The sequence below is a fragment of the Centruroides sculpturatus genome, unplaced genomic scaffold, assembly GCF_000671375.1.
Source record: "Centruroides sculpturatus isolate CEXI.00-Female unplaced genomic scaffold, Cexi_2.0 scaffold324, whole genome shotgun sequence".
In the NCBI taxonomy this organism is placed as follows: Eukaryota; Metazoa; Arthropoda; class Arachnida; order Scorpiones; family Buthidae; genus Centruroides; species Centruroides sculpturatus.
Window position 1 is genome coordinate 41,881 of NW_019384466.1, and position 16,940 is coordinate 58,820.

Genomic DNA, 16,940 nt, shown 5'->3' on the forward strand with positions numbered 1-16,940 from the left:
CATTCTTATGTCTTGGCTCTTGGTTTTTACATCTGTGTATGCATGCTTCAACTGAAACAAACTATCAGATAGTCATCAGCTGCTACAGTTGAAAAGCTTGCAATATTTTTTGAAATGGCAAGGATTCCAATGATGGATCCAAGAAACTGCATAACTAAACTAGAATGAACATTTGAAGAATGGCGTTTGCTAAAGAAAAACGAGGTAATCAAGGTAAGGAATAAACAAGGTTGCGACAATCTGTAACACAATAAACAAATGAGGCTAAATTTGTTAGTAAACTAGATGAACTTTTTGATATTTCTCATCTTAGAGCAAATAGTTGAAATGATAAAAATTCCAGAGGATCATGAGTTCTTGTTAGCACAGCATGAAAAAGGCTGTAAAGGGCAATGGTAGGTGTGGATGCAAAATTAACTGCGAGGAGAAACAATGAGCACAAAGACAGGAACAGATGCTTAACAGAAAATGTAGAATGGAAAACTTGAAGAGAAGTGGTGAAGAAATAGCAGAACTAATATCCTCAAGCAGCAGCACAGATACTGAAGAAGAAGATGCAAGCTGTTGCTTGAGGATATAAGTTTTGCAACATTGAACATAGTACTGAAAATTTCAAACTTTGTGATTGTGATGTTTAAAAAATTTTTCATTTTGGTTTATAATCCATCAAGTTTTTGAATATTGTAGAGTCCACATGAATTTGTCTGTAATTGTCCTAAAAAGTGAAACAAGTCTGGTTTCCCAAAACAGGTCTTGTATGTTTTCGTTTATCATAAATTGCTTTTTTTATAAACTTTGTGTCATTGAGCTACCTCTAAATATTAATATATCAAGTTCAAATTTCTTCTGTAGTAATTTGAGACCAGTTGGAATAGTTCAGGAGGGTAGGACCACAAAAAAGTAAGCAAATTTATTGCTTGCTTTTTTCTGTGCTCAAAAAAATGGCCTTTGCAATGGGACAAGGCTTATGATAAAAAGTTTGCAGTGCTATTTAATTACAGCTGAAATATTATCTGACTCTAATCAAGGTGATATTGTGAATTTTCCTTGTATTGATTTAGCCCCAGTAATGTAAATTTGCCATTTATACTAAAGCATCAACAGTTTCCTATTATTCTAGCTTTTGCTGTTATTATTAACAAATCTCAGAGACAGACATGATCATGTGAGAACCTTTCTTAATCAGTATTTTATCATGGTCAACTTGATATTGCTTCATCCTGTTCAAGAAAGCAAAACCATATTAAGGTATCATTACTAAAGAAAGACAAGGAAACCTTTTAAAAGACAATAGTGTGTTTATTCAGAATGTAGTGTATAAAGAAAGATTTTAATATTTTTTTAAATGTAAAGACCATCATCTGTTTGTTTGTTTGTGTGTGTGTAAATGAATTTTCTATAACTCCTTCTGTTTTTGTCCACTTCAGGTGAAATTTTGTTTTGTTGCTCTTTATGTTAGAACAGATATTTCTACAAATTAAATAGTTTATACTATTAGCAACTCTTGAATTTCTTGAAATTTGTACTCTTCTCAATTCTTAAATGTCTACTTTCTTATAAAAAGTATTACATCTTGCTTGACAGCGAAATTTCTAGTGTAATAGTAATTTTTGAAAATAACAATCTTTTACATGTTAACAAAAAATATTCTTATTATTAAAATAACTTATTTCAATATTTAATATTATGAATGAAAATGTTTTGAAATTTTTGTCATTGAATAATTACTGAAAAATTATTGTGTAACTGATATTAATGAGTTATGTTATAAAATAAATATTAGTTTTAATTAGAATTAAACTTTTAAACTGTTCAAAATTACAATTTTTTACTGATTAATTTTCCATCAGATGCTGATTTCAAATGTATAACTTAGTTGTTGGATTAGCAAAGCCCTAAAAATAATATCTTCAGGTATTATTTGAAAGTGATATTTTCTATATTCTGGAAATTTTATGTTTTAAGAGTTTGTTTTAACACTTGTTAAGACAACCAAGTAGCCTCAAAGAAAAGTCAGAGACATTATGATATACTACATTCTCAATAATCAAAAACAACTCTTGAAAATCCAGCAAACATTTTCTTCCATCTTAAACGGACATCCTCAGGCTTTTGCTGGATTTTAGTTTATTTATAGCCAATACTCAGTGGTTGTCATTTGTCATCATGATATATTCCATAAAATATAAAGTGAATTAAAAAATAAAAAGAATTTTTATATTGTTGTGAATTTTTTTATTTTAGGACAGTTTTATATCAGTGGTTCCCAAACTTTTTTGAGCCATCACCTCCTTGGTTCCATAAACATTTGCCCAACATCCCCTAACCCATTTTCCCTTCTGTGAGAAAGGCTTGGAAATATTCAAGAAAAACTTTTCTGTGAATCTCACTATGTTTCCTCCATATCTGAAAACCATTAAATACAATGTATCTTCTTACCCATTTTTATGAAGGAAAGGGAAAAGTTGTCAGTGATCCCAACCCTCGCCTATAGACACCATTCAGTCAAGATCCTGACTCTAGTGCCCCATGAAGTTCCCTCGCTTCTTTTCACTCTTAGGTTTATTCACAACCTCTCAGTGGATGGTAGTACCCACTTTGAAAACCACTGTTTTATATGTTAAAAATATATGAAATTGAAAAATATTTTTGAAGATTAAAGCATGATTTACTTTCAAATAACTTTTAACTATCAAAATCAGACTCAGCAGTGAGGAATAATTAATAAATTTTCATCTCCAACCTAAATTCTATCAGAATTTAGGTTGTAGAAAACATTTATGATGATATAAATAAATATTTCTCAGCAAGAATAAAGTGGTTACAGAAATTTGTTAATTAACTTTTAACTATTAGACTTTTAAGAGTTTATCTTTGAAATTTTGTAAAGATTTTTTTAAAAATATATCTATAATTTTTAAAAATATTGATTGAAGAATTTTTTTAGTGTCTACAATCTTTAGCTGATCTTAGAGATAGCATCAACTTCACACATACTAAAGTGTTGGATCAAACAGTAGGGAAAGCGGTGGCTTCTATGGGTCCTGATGTTGTTTTAAATGCTATACCATTAAATCTCAACTTAGATAGGTAGTTTTAATTTTTAGATTATATTATAATAGGAGCAAAAAATGTTTTTAAATATACAGCAATTTTTATTAAAATTATTACAGCAATAAATTTGACTTTGCTCGAAGTTGGCTTCTCCCTGTTATTAGAGATAATGTTAAAGAAACAAAATTGGAATTTTTTACAAATTATTTTCTTCCTCTTGCAACTAAAATTCAAAAGAAAGGTATTTGCAAATGTTCTATTCATCATTTATTATTAATAACTCTTATTAATCTTAATAATTATTTTACAGTTACTCAGTGTCAACATTCAAATCATAATATTGAGGCACAGCTTTATTCTGCAGTTCAATCACAGGTATTTACTTTTTTATTAAAATGTATTAGCATTTTTTAAAACAATGTTTAAGATTAGAAATATCATATTTATTCAAATGGTCTGTACACCTTTTTATGATCCTGACTAATTTATTACATATTTAACAACTTTTACTAATTTGTGGTTGCAACCTTTACTATCAGAGTTTTGTAAAATTCAGTATGGAAACACTCAGTTTAAAGTCCACATGGTATTAATAGAAAAAATTACAAAGAGGGAAAATATATTATTTTTATATTTTTAATNTAACGAACATAATCCATTCCAAGACTTTGTTTGCTATCCGAATTGTTCATTAACCGATTATCAATTTACCATGGGTTTTTATGGGAATTTGATTAATTCGTTCTGGAGACCCCAAAAATAAAAAACATATACTTTCTTACTACGTTTATTTATATGTAATAATCAAAATACGTATATACACAGTATTGCATTTTTATTAGTCATGATTTTTCCATTTGTGGGGGTTAAACAATCTGTCTAATGCCTGTTGTTTTTCTCTCTTCTTCAAGATTTTTCAGAAGTAATTAATAGCATTGTAATTGTAGAGATCCCTAAGCCTATTAACCTCAACCTGGTTTGGATGCCATTCTAAGACTGTTGTTCTGACATCCTTCCACTTCTTCAAAAAAATGTTTAATAGCAGATATCGACATTAATTATCTTTTTCAGAAGAAAATATATCTCACTGAGTTTCTTGGTGTTCTTCATTCAAGAGTTCTTGGCGTTCTTCTGTCATCAGATCAGTTTCAGGTTCCAATATGAGCTCTTCAATGTTCTTTATTTCTCAGATGTGATTTTTGTTACTCCTTAAGCTGCTTGCTTTGTCTTGATAATACAGTATCTTTCATAGATAAGATTGAACTGTGGCCTACTGTAGACTTGTTTGAGCCATACTGACCAGCAACAATAGACATCAGACATCTGCCCACTCTCTACCTTTGCTATTATACTCTCATCTTTTGAAAATAAAACTGATGCAAAACTTAACAAGTGCCCGTCCAACAGTCTTGCAAATACTATAAAAGAATTGTTTCTGTCAGAAAAATAAAAGGCTGGAATTACAGGGAAGAATTTCAAAGTTTGGAGGAATGCTATATGATTAGTATATATTGGGTTGAGCATCGATGTCAACGTCTCTTGTGCTCCAAAAAGATTCGGATTGTTGCCTGAAGACAAGGGAAGACCAATCAGTATTCATTATTATACGTCACTTCGTCTTGTGTTTGTCCTGTGAGGTGTTCATTGTCTGAACATAAAAATCTTTTACGAAAGTGTTCATTATCTGATTTGTTCATTAACCGATCACCCACTGTATTTACATCATTTTGATATTCCAGAGAATTTGTAACATACGTTTTTAGTATTTTATTGTAAAATTGAAATGAATTCATTCACAAAAAAAAAGTGTTTTTTACATCTGAAAAGTTTGTTTTTGACATTTAGAACATTATAGCATTGCATGCTTCATTTATTGTTTTTAATAATAAGAAATAAAATTTTAATTGTTTGGCTTATTCTTGAGACAACAGGGATTTATAAAATATGTTCTAATAACAAATTTTTTGTTTTAATATAGATTATACAATGTATTGCTATCCTTTTAAGACATCAAGAAGCAGCTATTTGGAACCTTCCTTTAACACTTAAAATCTACAATAATATACTTGTGCTAACTACACATTCTAAACCGAAGGTATTGTAAATAAAAATGTGTATTCTATAGAAAGACATAAATTCATATTTTATTATTCAGTTCATATAATTCATAAAATGTGAATTGATATAACAGATTTTACTACTACATTAATTTCAATACTTATTGATAATTGCTATTAATTAAATTTTTTTAATTTTTTTTATTAATCAATCATATATTTTATAATTGATTATGATAACTTTAATATTAACTTAAATAAATTTTGTTTATTACAAAAATTTTGCTTATGGTCTACTATTCAAGTAGAAGAGAAATACAACTATTATTAAATTATTGAAGTTTGTTTTTAATCTTTTTCTGACACTATAAAAAACAAAACATATATCTAAATTTCACATGAGAAATGAAATTTAGGTATATGTTTTGTTTTTTATAGATAGATGTTTATCAGTGAATGAGAGAGAATTAAAAATATTGTGGAAAATTGAGAGAAAAATTTTGAAATGAAATTTTACAGAAATCATATTAAGATTTTATGTAATTAAAATGTTTCACAACTGCTATAAAATTGAAAAATAATTCAAAATTTGGATTTTCACTTTCAGTCATAATTAATTTATATAGATATGAAATATGTTCTCAATTTTTAACTTGATATTATGTAATGTTATAAAATGCAAAATTAGTTTTGCCCTATCCAACTCTATATCTAAGTATATTATGAATTTATTGTAATGAACAATTTTGATGATTTAATTTAATATTAAAAAAATCTAAAACTTAAAATTTGTAATAAGTTAGGAAATAATGATATGTTTAAAACTTAATAAGTTACAAATCTAAATATGGTTATTATAAACTATATTAAATTTCTTTTTAGTTACGCAAAGCAGCACAACATGCTGTTTGCTCCATTTTGAAGGGAAGTGATATTGTAATTCAGGGACAGAATATAACTTGCCATCCAGCTTCCACAATGACATCAAAATTTTGCATCAAAAGTATTGAAGAAAATGGAGGTATTGTAAAAATAATGACTATATTTTATCACATTTTTTTTATTAAATATGAAATTATTAATTAATATTATTTTAGGAGGAAAAAATTCAACTGCTACTCTTCATGTTCTTGGATTATTGAAAGAAATTCTCTGTGTTTTTCCTACTTCCCAACTAAAATTAACTTGTGAAGTTATTTTGAAAATAATGACTCTTGGAAATGCGGTGTGTATAAATTTAATAAATTATTTTAGTAATAATTTGATTATCTGTTGAAGCAAATGAATATAATGGTGATGCCTCACTTTTGATATTGAATAAATATAAATAGTTTAATATATATATATCATGACAAAATTTATTTAGCAATCCAACTACAATGAAACCTCCATTAATGAACACTTCGAAATAGTGGACATCTCTACTTAATGAAAATTTTTACAATCCTCAAAACCTTCAAATGAGACATCTATAATATTTTCCTCTAAATAGCGGACACTAAATAATGGATGCTGTTGTCTATAACCTACCTTATGAAAACACAAAGTCCTGCCTTCAATATTCTGAAATAATTAAATATGTATGAAATATTTTAAAATTAAAACAAAGAATTAGTTCAAATACTCTTTCAGAGGATGAATTTTGATAATAGGTGTCAAATAAAGACTGACTTAAAATAGGAATAGGGGAGGAAGGCAGGTTGTAAAAACTGAACAATATTCATTATCTGTTAGAGAATACTAATCTGGTTAAGTTGTCAATTACCATTTATTTTTATACATATTAATGTTGTTAAACTTCTGTCTTATTGTTGGAATTAAGCCTATGGTACCAAGAAACCATAAACATTACTCTAGTTATCATTCATTTCACAAGAACCATAGTAAAGTAATAATGAAAAAGAAACATTTTTAAGGTTAAGACAACTGCATTTATTTGGTGAAAGTTCAAAGATCATGTTATGAAGTTGAATTGCCGACCACTTTAAAGTTTAGGAAGATATTTGGTTTTCTCGCATTTATGTAATTTATGATCTTAACAACTTAGTGGTGGCTAAAGTAATTTTTAATAAATCATTTATTGAAAAAATCAAAAATGTTCAAAAAATTACATTTATTCAATAACTAAAAAGTAAACAAATCACTGTATCAATTTTTATTAATTGCTTAGATCATAAATGACCTTATAAATGCAAGAATACCGAATACATTTCTTATCCATTGAAGTGTATCTGTATAATATATATTGCCTGTTAGTAAAATGTTCTTAATTTTAATTATTTTATATATATCTCAAAGTATGTAGGTTGCAAATGTAATGATTAAATTAGTTTTTTGACTATGTCATGGTAAATATTATATTAAAGATTAATATGTGCTTTAGAGTAGAAGACAAGAAACAATCAATAGTATTGGTGAGAATCAGGATATAAACAAAACTGAATGAATAAAAAAAATATAAACATATGATAGTGGAATATTCTAATACTTAAAATGAATGCTTATTTATTACAAATTTAACTGAACTAAATTATTTAACAAAATAACAATAATTGATTTATGTTGAGAAAAATAAATGAATGTGTAAATAAGAAATTTATACAAAATGATGATCTGTAGAGAGACAGGAAAAAATTTGCCATTTTCTATCACCAGCAGATATCTCAGATATCTAGAATCATTGTAATATTATAATGATTCTAGATATAACAGTAGTATAAAATCTAGGTTCTTTATAAGTATAATAGAGATCAACAAGTAAACAGATTTTATATATATTTTTTTTTACTTGTGATACTTAGAAGAATAAAAAGAAAAATTTTTTGCTAATAATAGTTTTAAAAATACTTCATTTTAATATGTTTAATATATTAACAGTAATGAATGTATAGATTAAAAATAAAGCTTTATTCTTGCATACTGTTGGCAAGAATAAAGCTTATAATGTTCTAATGTTAAATAAGATTAGATTAATAAGAATTTAATATATAATTGTGTTTCAATTAAAATTATTTGATTATTTTATATTTCAGTTGGTGATATCTTGTTCATTACAAGCATTACATGGAATGTTTAAAAATATATCAAACAGATCTAATTTAACAGCAGAATTAAATGCCCAAATAATAAATGTAAGTAAGATTATAAATTTTAAGTTTTCTGTGAAATTTATTTTTAATAATTTAAGAATTGTAGATTGTATTTGTTTTAATATAATTACATTCTCTTTTGATAGCTTTAAATTTTTATATTTGTATGTGAGAGTTTTTTTTTTTTTTTTTTNCTTATTCTAATTATATAAGAATAAAATAGTAAATTCTTTAAAAATTTATCCTCAATACGAATATATAAGACTTAAATACTGATAAAACTCCTTGTTTTCTGTGTTTTCTTGCTTAATTCTTTAACCCCTTTCTAGTTTACGTTATGTAATTACGTTGCCGAAACACTTAACCTTCGAACTACTTTAAAAATCATTTTATGGTGTAATTTTATTAAGAATTTCTTTCCAATCCTTGATCCATTATTTCTAATATTATGTAATATTTATTACATAAATAAACAATTAAATAAATAAATAATTTAAGTGATTAGGGATGTATTAAATAGTTAAATATCGGGTCAAATTTCTAGTTAACAACTTCATTTTTCTATACGATATAATCGTTAATTTCAATATATATATATAATTTTATAGGTCATCCATTTTTTCAAGAACTTATAATACATACAAATAACCTCCGAAGAACGGCCACTCAGCATGTTTCAGTCAGTGGCCGTTGTTCAGAAGTTGACTGTACTTTCACAGAATATCATAATATTATATTCTGTTCTTTAATTAATAAACCAGAACCTTTATTAAACCCAATAAATAAAGGTGATTAAGTCTTCAGTCTGGGGCTCGAGAGACGACCTCGTGTTCCCTATATATCGAACCCCCATCCCTCATCGCTAGGCCCTTCGAACCCATTACGGACGTGATTAAAAAGGCCTTCTTTAGCGGAAGAATAAAAAAAATAACCGGATAAATCAAAAATTCTATTATTATACAGGTTAAATCACATATCTACATTTATTCATGATTTTATTGTTTATAAAAATAATATGGGTTAACTCATCGATGCATCAAGTACTGCTATTTTTGAATTAACATTCGAATTTATATAATTTAATATCTATTATTATTCTTTACTCTTCGACCTTTAAAATTTTGTGATCGATTTCCTTTACATCGCTCAACTCCGGAACCGATTCACACGTAAGCTAAACAAGTTGCAGCATAGGATCTCGAGTTTTTAAACTGGGCGAAAGGCCTTTTATATGTTACTACAGAACAATGTTTCAAGTCAGATTTGTACAGTAGGATCTAATTTTACATGTTTTAGCGAATGGCGGATGGTTAAAACACTGTAAAAACCCGTTTTAAACATATTTTAGTGTTTTCCTGTTAATCGTAAATGGTTGCTTTTAAGTACTTACGGTAGAACTTTCGTTTGTGTTCCACTTATTATTGCAAACAAGTGATCATTTCTTATAGAAATTAATAGATATTCACTCGATTAAACGAATAAATAACATGATTACTCAAATAATTAAATATGTATACGACAGTATTCATCTTAATAATATATATATATATATATAAATTATTTTGTGAACTGCCGGGGAGGTCGGGAATCATCGACTCTCCCTGTACGGACAACAGGTCGTTAAACCTGCTCACTGTCAGGATAGCTGGTTGTACGATAACAGTCCTTAGGGTTGGGACTCAAATGTCAGGCGAGTGGAGGGAGAGTTTTTGGGGCCGACGATAAGGTGAAGGACATAAACGAGTAAAGGAGTTTACCATTTTAACAAATATAAAACAAAAATTTATTAAAATGAACAAATTTGACAAAACGGTTACACTGATCTTGTTACTAGACCGCCTAACAGCTCAAGAGTGTACACCCTTTTTCATACCTCTTTTGTATGGTTCCTAGGCGAGTAAGTCCATGGAGGCACTTAATTGTTCAATAAAAGGTGGTTTTAATCCAAATGAGCACAATGATAAAAAGTTCGCAACTTTGGAGATGATCGGATAACGATGTTCGGAGATCGGAATGTCGGCAGGTTCGAAGAATCGGCACAATGTCATCGGTCTGGCTTTCGTTAAGAGACTCCCCCGAGAGGGGGTAGGAACGGTCTTTTATAGCTTTTTGTGGGGAATTTCCATCACGTGATCGGATGTTCATGAGCTAAAGGTTATAGGTGTCCCAGGGACCCAAAACAGGTGACGAAAGGTGGATGCTAACTATAAACTTTTGTGCAAGACGAGCTGCAAGTTATGTAGAGAACAATAGATGTTGATAGTTATGACAGTAAGGTTTACACATTCCCGGCTAAGATCGATTTTTTTCTTCTAATTTGTTACATAAACGAAAGTGAATTAATTAAAATTTTAGTTAATAAAAGAGCGGGATTTTCGTCAATAAAATTCCGGATCTCACAATTTTATTTTTTGTTATAAATGAGCATATTTTCATGTTTTTTCTTTGTTTTACTAGACTTTACTGAGAGATTGCATACAGAAGTGTGTTGAAAATCCAGATTTTGATAAGACATCTACTAAATTTACTATGGTTACAAGCAAGCTATTTCAAAGCATTGAGAGAGGATTGAAGTATCAGTATCATTTAGCTTGGGCCCATGTTATTAATATAATTGGTGTTTGTTTTGAGGTATGTTTGAAAAAATAATTGCATAAAGTTATTTTAAATTGACAGATTTTAGAATTTTTATTTATTACAGATATTAGGAAAATATCATACACCGGTTACAATAAAAGTAAGTTTGTAATTACTAAATAATTATAATATATAAAAGTAATTTTTGTATAATTTAATATGTATAAAAGTTGTGTGTGCATGCATGAATTTCTTATATACATTCACAATTTTTGTCCAATCTAGATGAAATTTTGGTTATATTCATTATATGTTCTCATGGAAAGTATAGGCTACTTATTAGGGTGGAGCTTATTTTTACAATTTGTAAATGTGAACCTCCTACTTTCTATTTCCATTCTAATAAATCTAGAAAACATTTGTGCCGAAAATCTACTCCACTGGTGAATGTTTAGTGGTAGCTCAATATCACTGAAGTTTTATAGGTTTCAAATAGTAAGGATGAGCATATGGCAATCACAAGCTTCATCCACAATGTATCCATTTTAGTACAACAGTTTGTAAAACTGTAGTTGGTTCTCTCTATAAATAAACCATTAAATTAATCACACATTAGTTACATGACATTCCCACAGAATTAATTCTGTCGTGACCCGTGATCTTTATTTTGCTGACATCTTCAAGTTTTGCTGCAAATATTTTTCCCTGTTTCCAGTTGAGGTTGACTCAGTTACTCGTACTACTTATATAAGCACCTATTGGCTATTTGGCTTGTATGAACAAGTTCAGGCATGTTGCTGAAAGACTGCTGATAGTGTTACCACCCGTCCGGTATTCACCCGGACAGTCTGGGAATCAACCCACTGTCCTGGTGAACTACTAATTTTGTCCAGGAATATCGTGCACAACCTGTCAACCTTTTTTTTTCCCCTGCTTGTACGATTTGTATTCACATCTCCAATATCCAATAGAGCTGTCATCTATAGTTGTTTTTTCTTAATTTAGTTACTTATGTTACTACTACCCAAGTCTCCCTAGTCCCTAGCTGTAACTGATTTAGAACCAGCATGCACTGCACGTTATTCTTTGCAATGCAAATTGACATTGTGCATGCGTTAGGAACTTCTGTTCAAACAAATCTCACCTGCCTTTCGGGTCACTGAATTTGAAAAGGTAGCAACACTAACTGCTGATATCATCAGATGCATAGACTATATAATCCAGAAACTGCTTGAGTAAATCACAATACATTTTTGTTCATTTTGGCAAAGTTATTAAACAATAAATAAGCAGCAGCAACTAGATCTAAAACTGAAGTATACCTCATTTGTTCAACAGTAACTGAATTAACTGGCAACAAGTTGCCATTCTTATGTCTTGGCTCTTGGTTTTTACATCTGTGTATGCATGCTTCAACTGAAACAAACTATCAGATAGTCATCAGCTGCTACAGTTGAAAAGCTTGCAATATTTTTTGAAATGGCAAGGATTCCAATGATGGATCCAAGAAACTGCATAACTAAACTAGAACGAACATTTGAAGAATGGCGTTTGCTAAAGAAAAACGAGGTAATCAAGGTAAGGAATAAACAAGGTTGCGACAATCTGTAACACAATAAACAAATGAGGCTAAATTTGTTAGTAAACTAGATGAACTTTTTGATATTTCTCATCTTAGAGCAAATAGTTGAAATGATAAAAATTCCAGAGGATCATGAGTTCTTGTTAGCACAGCATGAAAAAGGCTGTAAAGGGCAATGGTAGGTGTGGATGCAAAATTAACTGCGAGGAGAAACAATGAGCACAAAGACAGGAACAGATGCTTAACAGAAAATGTAGAATGGAAAACTTGAAGAGAAGTGGTGAAGAAATAGCAGAACTAATATCCTCAAGCAGCAGCACAGATACTGAAGAAGAAGATGCAAGCTGTTGCTTGAGGATATAAGTTTTGCAACATTGAACATAGTACTGAAAATTTCAAACTTTGTGATTGTGATGTTTAAAAAATTTTTCATTTTGGTTTATAATCCATCAAGTTTTTGAATATTGTAGAGTCCACATGAATTTGTCTGTAATTGTCCTAAAAAGTGAAACAAGTCTGGTTTCCCAAAACAGGTCTTGTATGTTTTCGTTTATCATAAATTGCTTTTTTTATAAACTTTGTGTCATTGAGCTACCTCTAAATATTAATATATCAAGTTCAAATTTCTTCTGTAGTAATTTGAGACCAGTTGGAATAGTTCAGGAGGGTAGGAACACAAAAAAGTAAGCAAATTTATTGCTTGCTTTTTTCTGTGCTCAAAAAAATGGCCTTTGCAATGGGACAAGGCTTATGATAAAAAGTTTGCAGTGCTATTTAATTACAGCTGAAATATTATCTGACTCTAATCAAGGTGATATTGTGAATTTTCCTTGTATTGATTTAGCCCCAGTAATGTAAATTTGCCATTTATACTAAAGCATCAACAGTTTCCTATTATTCTAGCTTTTGCTGTTATTATTAACAAATCTCAGAGACAGACATGATCATGTGAGAACCTTTCTTAATCAGTATTTTATCATGGTCAACTTGATATTGCTTCATCCTGTTCAAGAAAGCAAAACCATATTAAGGTATCATTACTAAAGAAAGACAAGGAAACCTTTTAAAAGACAATAGTGTGTTTATTCAGAATGTAGTGTATAAAGAAAGATTTTAATATTTTTTTAAATGTAAAGACCATCATCTGTTTGTTTGTTTGTGTGTGTGTAAATGAATTTTCTATAACTCCTTCTGTTTTTGTCCACTTCAGGTGAAATTTTGTTTTGTTGCTCTTTATGTTAGAACAGATATTTCTACAAATTAAATAGTTTATACTATTAGCAACTCTTGAATTTCTTGAAATTTGTACTCTTCTCAATTCTTAAATGTCTACTTTCTTATAAAAAGTATTACATCTTGCTTGACAGCGAAATTTCTAGTGTAATAGTAATTTTTGAAAATAACAATCTTTTACATGTTAACAAAAAATATTCTTATTATTAAAATAACTTATTTCAATATTTAATATTATGAATGAAAATGTTTTGAAATTTTTGTCATTGAATAATTACTGAAAAATTATTGTGTAACTGATATTAATGAGTTATGTTATAAAATAAATATTAGTTTTAATTAGAATTAAACTTTTAAACTGTTCAAAATTACAATTTTTTACTGATTAATTTTCCATCAGATGCTGATTTCAAATGTATAACTTAGTTGTTGGATTAGCAAAGCCCTAAAAATAATATCTTCAGGTATTATTTGAAAGTGATATTTTCTATATTCTGGAAATTTTATGTTTTAAGAGTTTGTTTTAACACTTGTTAAGACAACCAAGTAGCCTCAAAGAAAAGTCAGAGACATTATGATATACTACATTCTCAATAATCAAAAACAACTCTTGAAAATCCAGCAAACATTTTCTTCCATCTTAAACGGACATCCTCAGGCTTTTGCTGGATTTTAGTTTATTTATAGCCAATACTCAGTGGTTGTCATTTGTCATCATGATATATTCCATAAAATATAAAGTGAATTAAAAAATAAAAAGAATTTTTATATTGTTGTGAATTTTTTTATTTTAGGACAGTTTTATATCAGTGGTTCCCAAACTTTTTTGAGCCATCACCTCCTTGGTTCCATAAACATTTGCCCAACATCCCCTAACCCATTTTCCCTTCTGTGAGAAAGGCTTGGAAATATTCAAGAAAAACTTTTCTGTGAATCTCACTATGTTTCCTCCATATCTGAAAACCATTAAATACAATGTATCTTCTTACCCATTTTTATGAAGGAAAGGGAAAAGTTGTCAGTGATCCCAACCCTCGCCTATAGACACCATTCAGTCAAGATCCTGACTCTAGTGCCCCATGAAGTTCCCTCGCTTCTTTTCACTCTTAGGTTTATTCACAACCTCTCAGTGGATGGTAGTACCCACTTTGAAAACCACTGTTTTATATGTTAAAAATATATGAAATTGAAAAATATTTTTGAAGATTAAAGCATGATTTACTTTCAAATAACTTTTAACTATCAAAATCAGACTCAGCAGTGAGGAATAATTAATAAATTTTCATCTCCAACCTAAATTCTATCAGAATTTAGGTTGTAGAAAACATTTATGATGATATAAATAAATATTTCTCAGCAAGAATAAAGTGGTTACAGAAATTTGTTAATTAACTTTTAACTATTAGACTTTTAAGAGTTTATCTTTGAAATTTTGTAAAGATTTTTTTAAAAATATATCTATAATTTTTAAAAATATTGATTGAAGAATTTTTTTAGTGTCTACAATCTTTAGCTGATCTTAGAGATAGCATCAACTTCACACATACTAAAGTGTTGGATCAAACAGTAGGGAAAGCGGTGGCTTCTATGGGTCCTGATGTTGTTTTAAATGCTATACCATTAAATCTCAACTTAGATAGGTAGTTTTAATTTTTAGATTTTATTATAATAGGAGCAAAAAATGTTTTTAAATATACAGCAATTTTTATTAAAATTATTACAGCAATAAATTTGACTTTGCTCGAAGTTGGCTTCTCCCTGTTATTAGAGATAATGTTAAAGAAACAAAATTGGAATTTTTTACAAATTATTTTCTTCCTCTTGCAACTAAAATTCAAAAGAAAGGTATTTGCAAATGTTCTATTCATCATTTATTATTAATAACTCTTATTAATCTTAATAATTATTTTACAGTTACTCAGTGTCAACATTCAAATCATAATATTGAGGCACAGCTTTATTCTGCAGTTCAATCACAGGTATTTACTTTTTTATTAAAATGTATTAGCATTTTTTAAAACAATGTTTAAGATTAGAAATATCATATTTATTCAAATGGTCTGTACACCTTTTTATGATCCTGACTAATTTATTACATATTTAACAACTTTTACTAATTTGTGGTTGCAACCTTTACTATCAGAGTTTTGTAAAATTCAGTATGGAAACACTCAGTTTAAAGTCCACATGGTATTAATAGAAAAAATTACAAAGAGGGAAAATATATTATTTTTATATTTTTAATTAATTATCTGCAGAGTGTAGTAGAAATTCTTTGTTGTTTAATTTAAATCAAAGCTGAAAAACTGCTAATGTATGGATGTATCCTGAAAATTTTCATTATTGAAATTTGTGAAAATTTCAATAATGTTTTTCAGTTTTTTTAAATAATTGGACATGTGCATGAGACAGCATATATTCTTTGTAGAATTTTGTTGATTCCATTTATGGAAAAAGTTTATGTAAATAACAGTACATTTTAAAATTGGGAGTATTAAATAAATTAATCAAAGAAATATAATTGGTTAATAAATTTAATTTTATACCAAAATTCATAAAAATTGGAAATTTTGTACAGTTAAACATTTCTCTGCAATAGAAGTTCATGGCATACAGTATATAGCATCATTTTTGAAGGCTTAAAAAATCTTGATATGGTTAAGGATGATGAGTCCTATTTCACTTTTGACTGAAATGAATGCGCTGGTAACAATCATTATTTCACGAAAGATGGACTGAATGTGGATCCTGAAGTCAAATTCAAATGACACGCCCAAGTTTTCATTGACACTTCTGGTTTTGTTTGCAATCAATACCAAAGGACATTCACAGGCCTTTATTGCTTCTTTGTATCTCTGTCACCAAAGAAGTGTATGGAAATGAATGCATTCAGAAGAGGCTAGTACTCTTTTTAAAGAAATACTATCCAGAATAAGGTTATGTCTTCTGGCCAGATGTGGCCCCCACCCATTATGCTCATGCATTCAAAAGAGGTTAATACCCTAGACACAGTTGCCAAGTTGGACCATTATGGAATTTGATAAAGCCAACATTCCAAAAGTTCTGCAACTGAGACTGAGTGAGAAATTTTGGTACCAACTAAGGCAAAAAGTTTATAAAAATAGTTGGAAAGCTGACTCCATGAAGGAGTTAGAGGACATGATCAGGACCAAACTTTGCTACTTCAGATCTGAACTTCTTCCAGAGGTTAATGGAATGGATTAAGACTAAAGTTCATATTGCAGCTGATTGCAGCCTGATCAACTTATATGTATCCAAAAACCTTATTTTAAACAACTTTGAAATTTGTGCAGATTTTTAGGATACATACACTTATACCGGTATCTT

General features: G+C 28.9%; 1 protein-coding gene across 1 annotated transcript in view; it reads left to right on the forward strand.

The window, feature by feature from the left end:
• The window catches only part of LOC111621053 (RRP12-like protein), a 69,689-nt gene that overhangs the window by 32,145 nt on the left and 20,604 nt on the right, over nucleotides 1-16,940 (forward strand). The window contains exons 14-25 of the mRNA XM_023363106.1: nucleotides 2,948-3,090; nucleotides 3,174-3,295; nucleotides 3,365-3,429; nucleotides 5,033-5,149; nucleotides 5,994-6,132; nucleotides 6,209-6,336; nucleotides 8,144-8,242; nucleotides 10,658-10,831; nucleotides 10,902-10,937; nucleotides 15,090-15,232; nucleotides 15,316-15,437; nucleotides 15,507-15,571. Of these exons, the coding sequence (XP_023218874.1) occupies nucleotides 2,948-3,090; nucleotides 3,174-3,295; nucleotides 3,365-3,429; nucleotides 5,033-5,149; nucleotides 5,994-6,132; nucleotides 6,209-6,336; nucleotides 8,144-8,242; nucleotides 10,658-10,831; nucleotides 10,902-10,937; nucleotides 15,090-15,232; nucleotides 15,316-15,437; nucleotides 15,507-15,571 (1,353 nt within the window). The remainder of the gene's footprint in view (nucleotides 1-2,947; nucleotides 3,091-3,173; nucleotides 3,296-3,364; nucleotides 3,430-5,032; nucleotides 5,150-5,993; nucleotides 6,133-6,208; nucleotides 6,337-8,143; nucleotides 8,243-10,657; nucleotides 10,832-10,901; nucleotides 10,938-15,089; nucleotides 15,233-15,315; nucleotides 15,438-15,506; nucleotides 15,572-16,940) is intronic.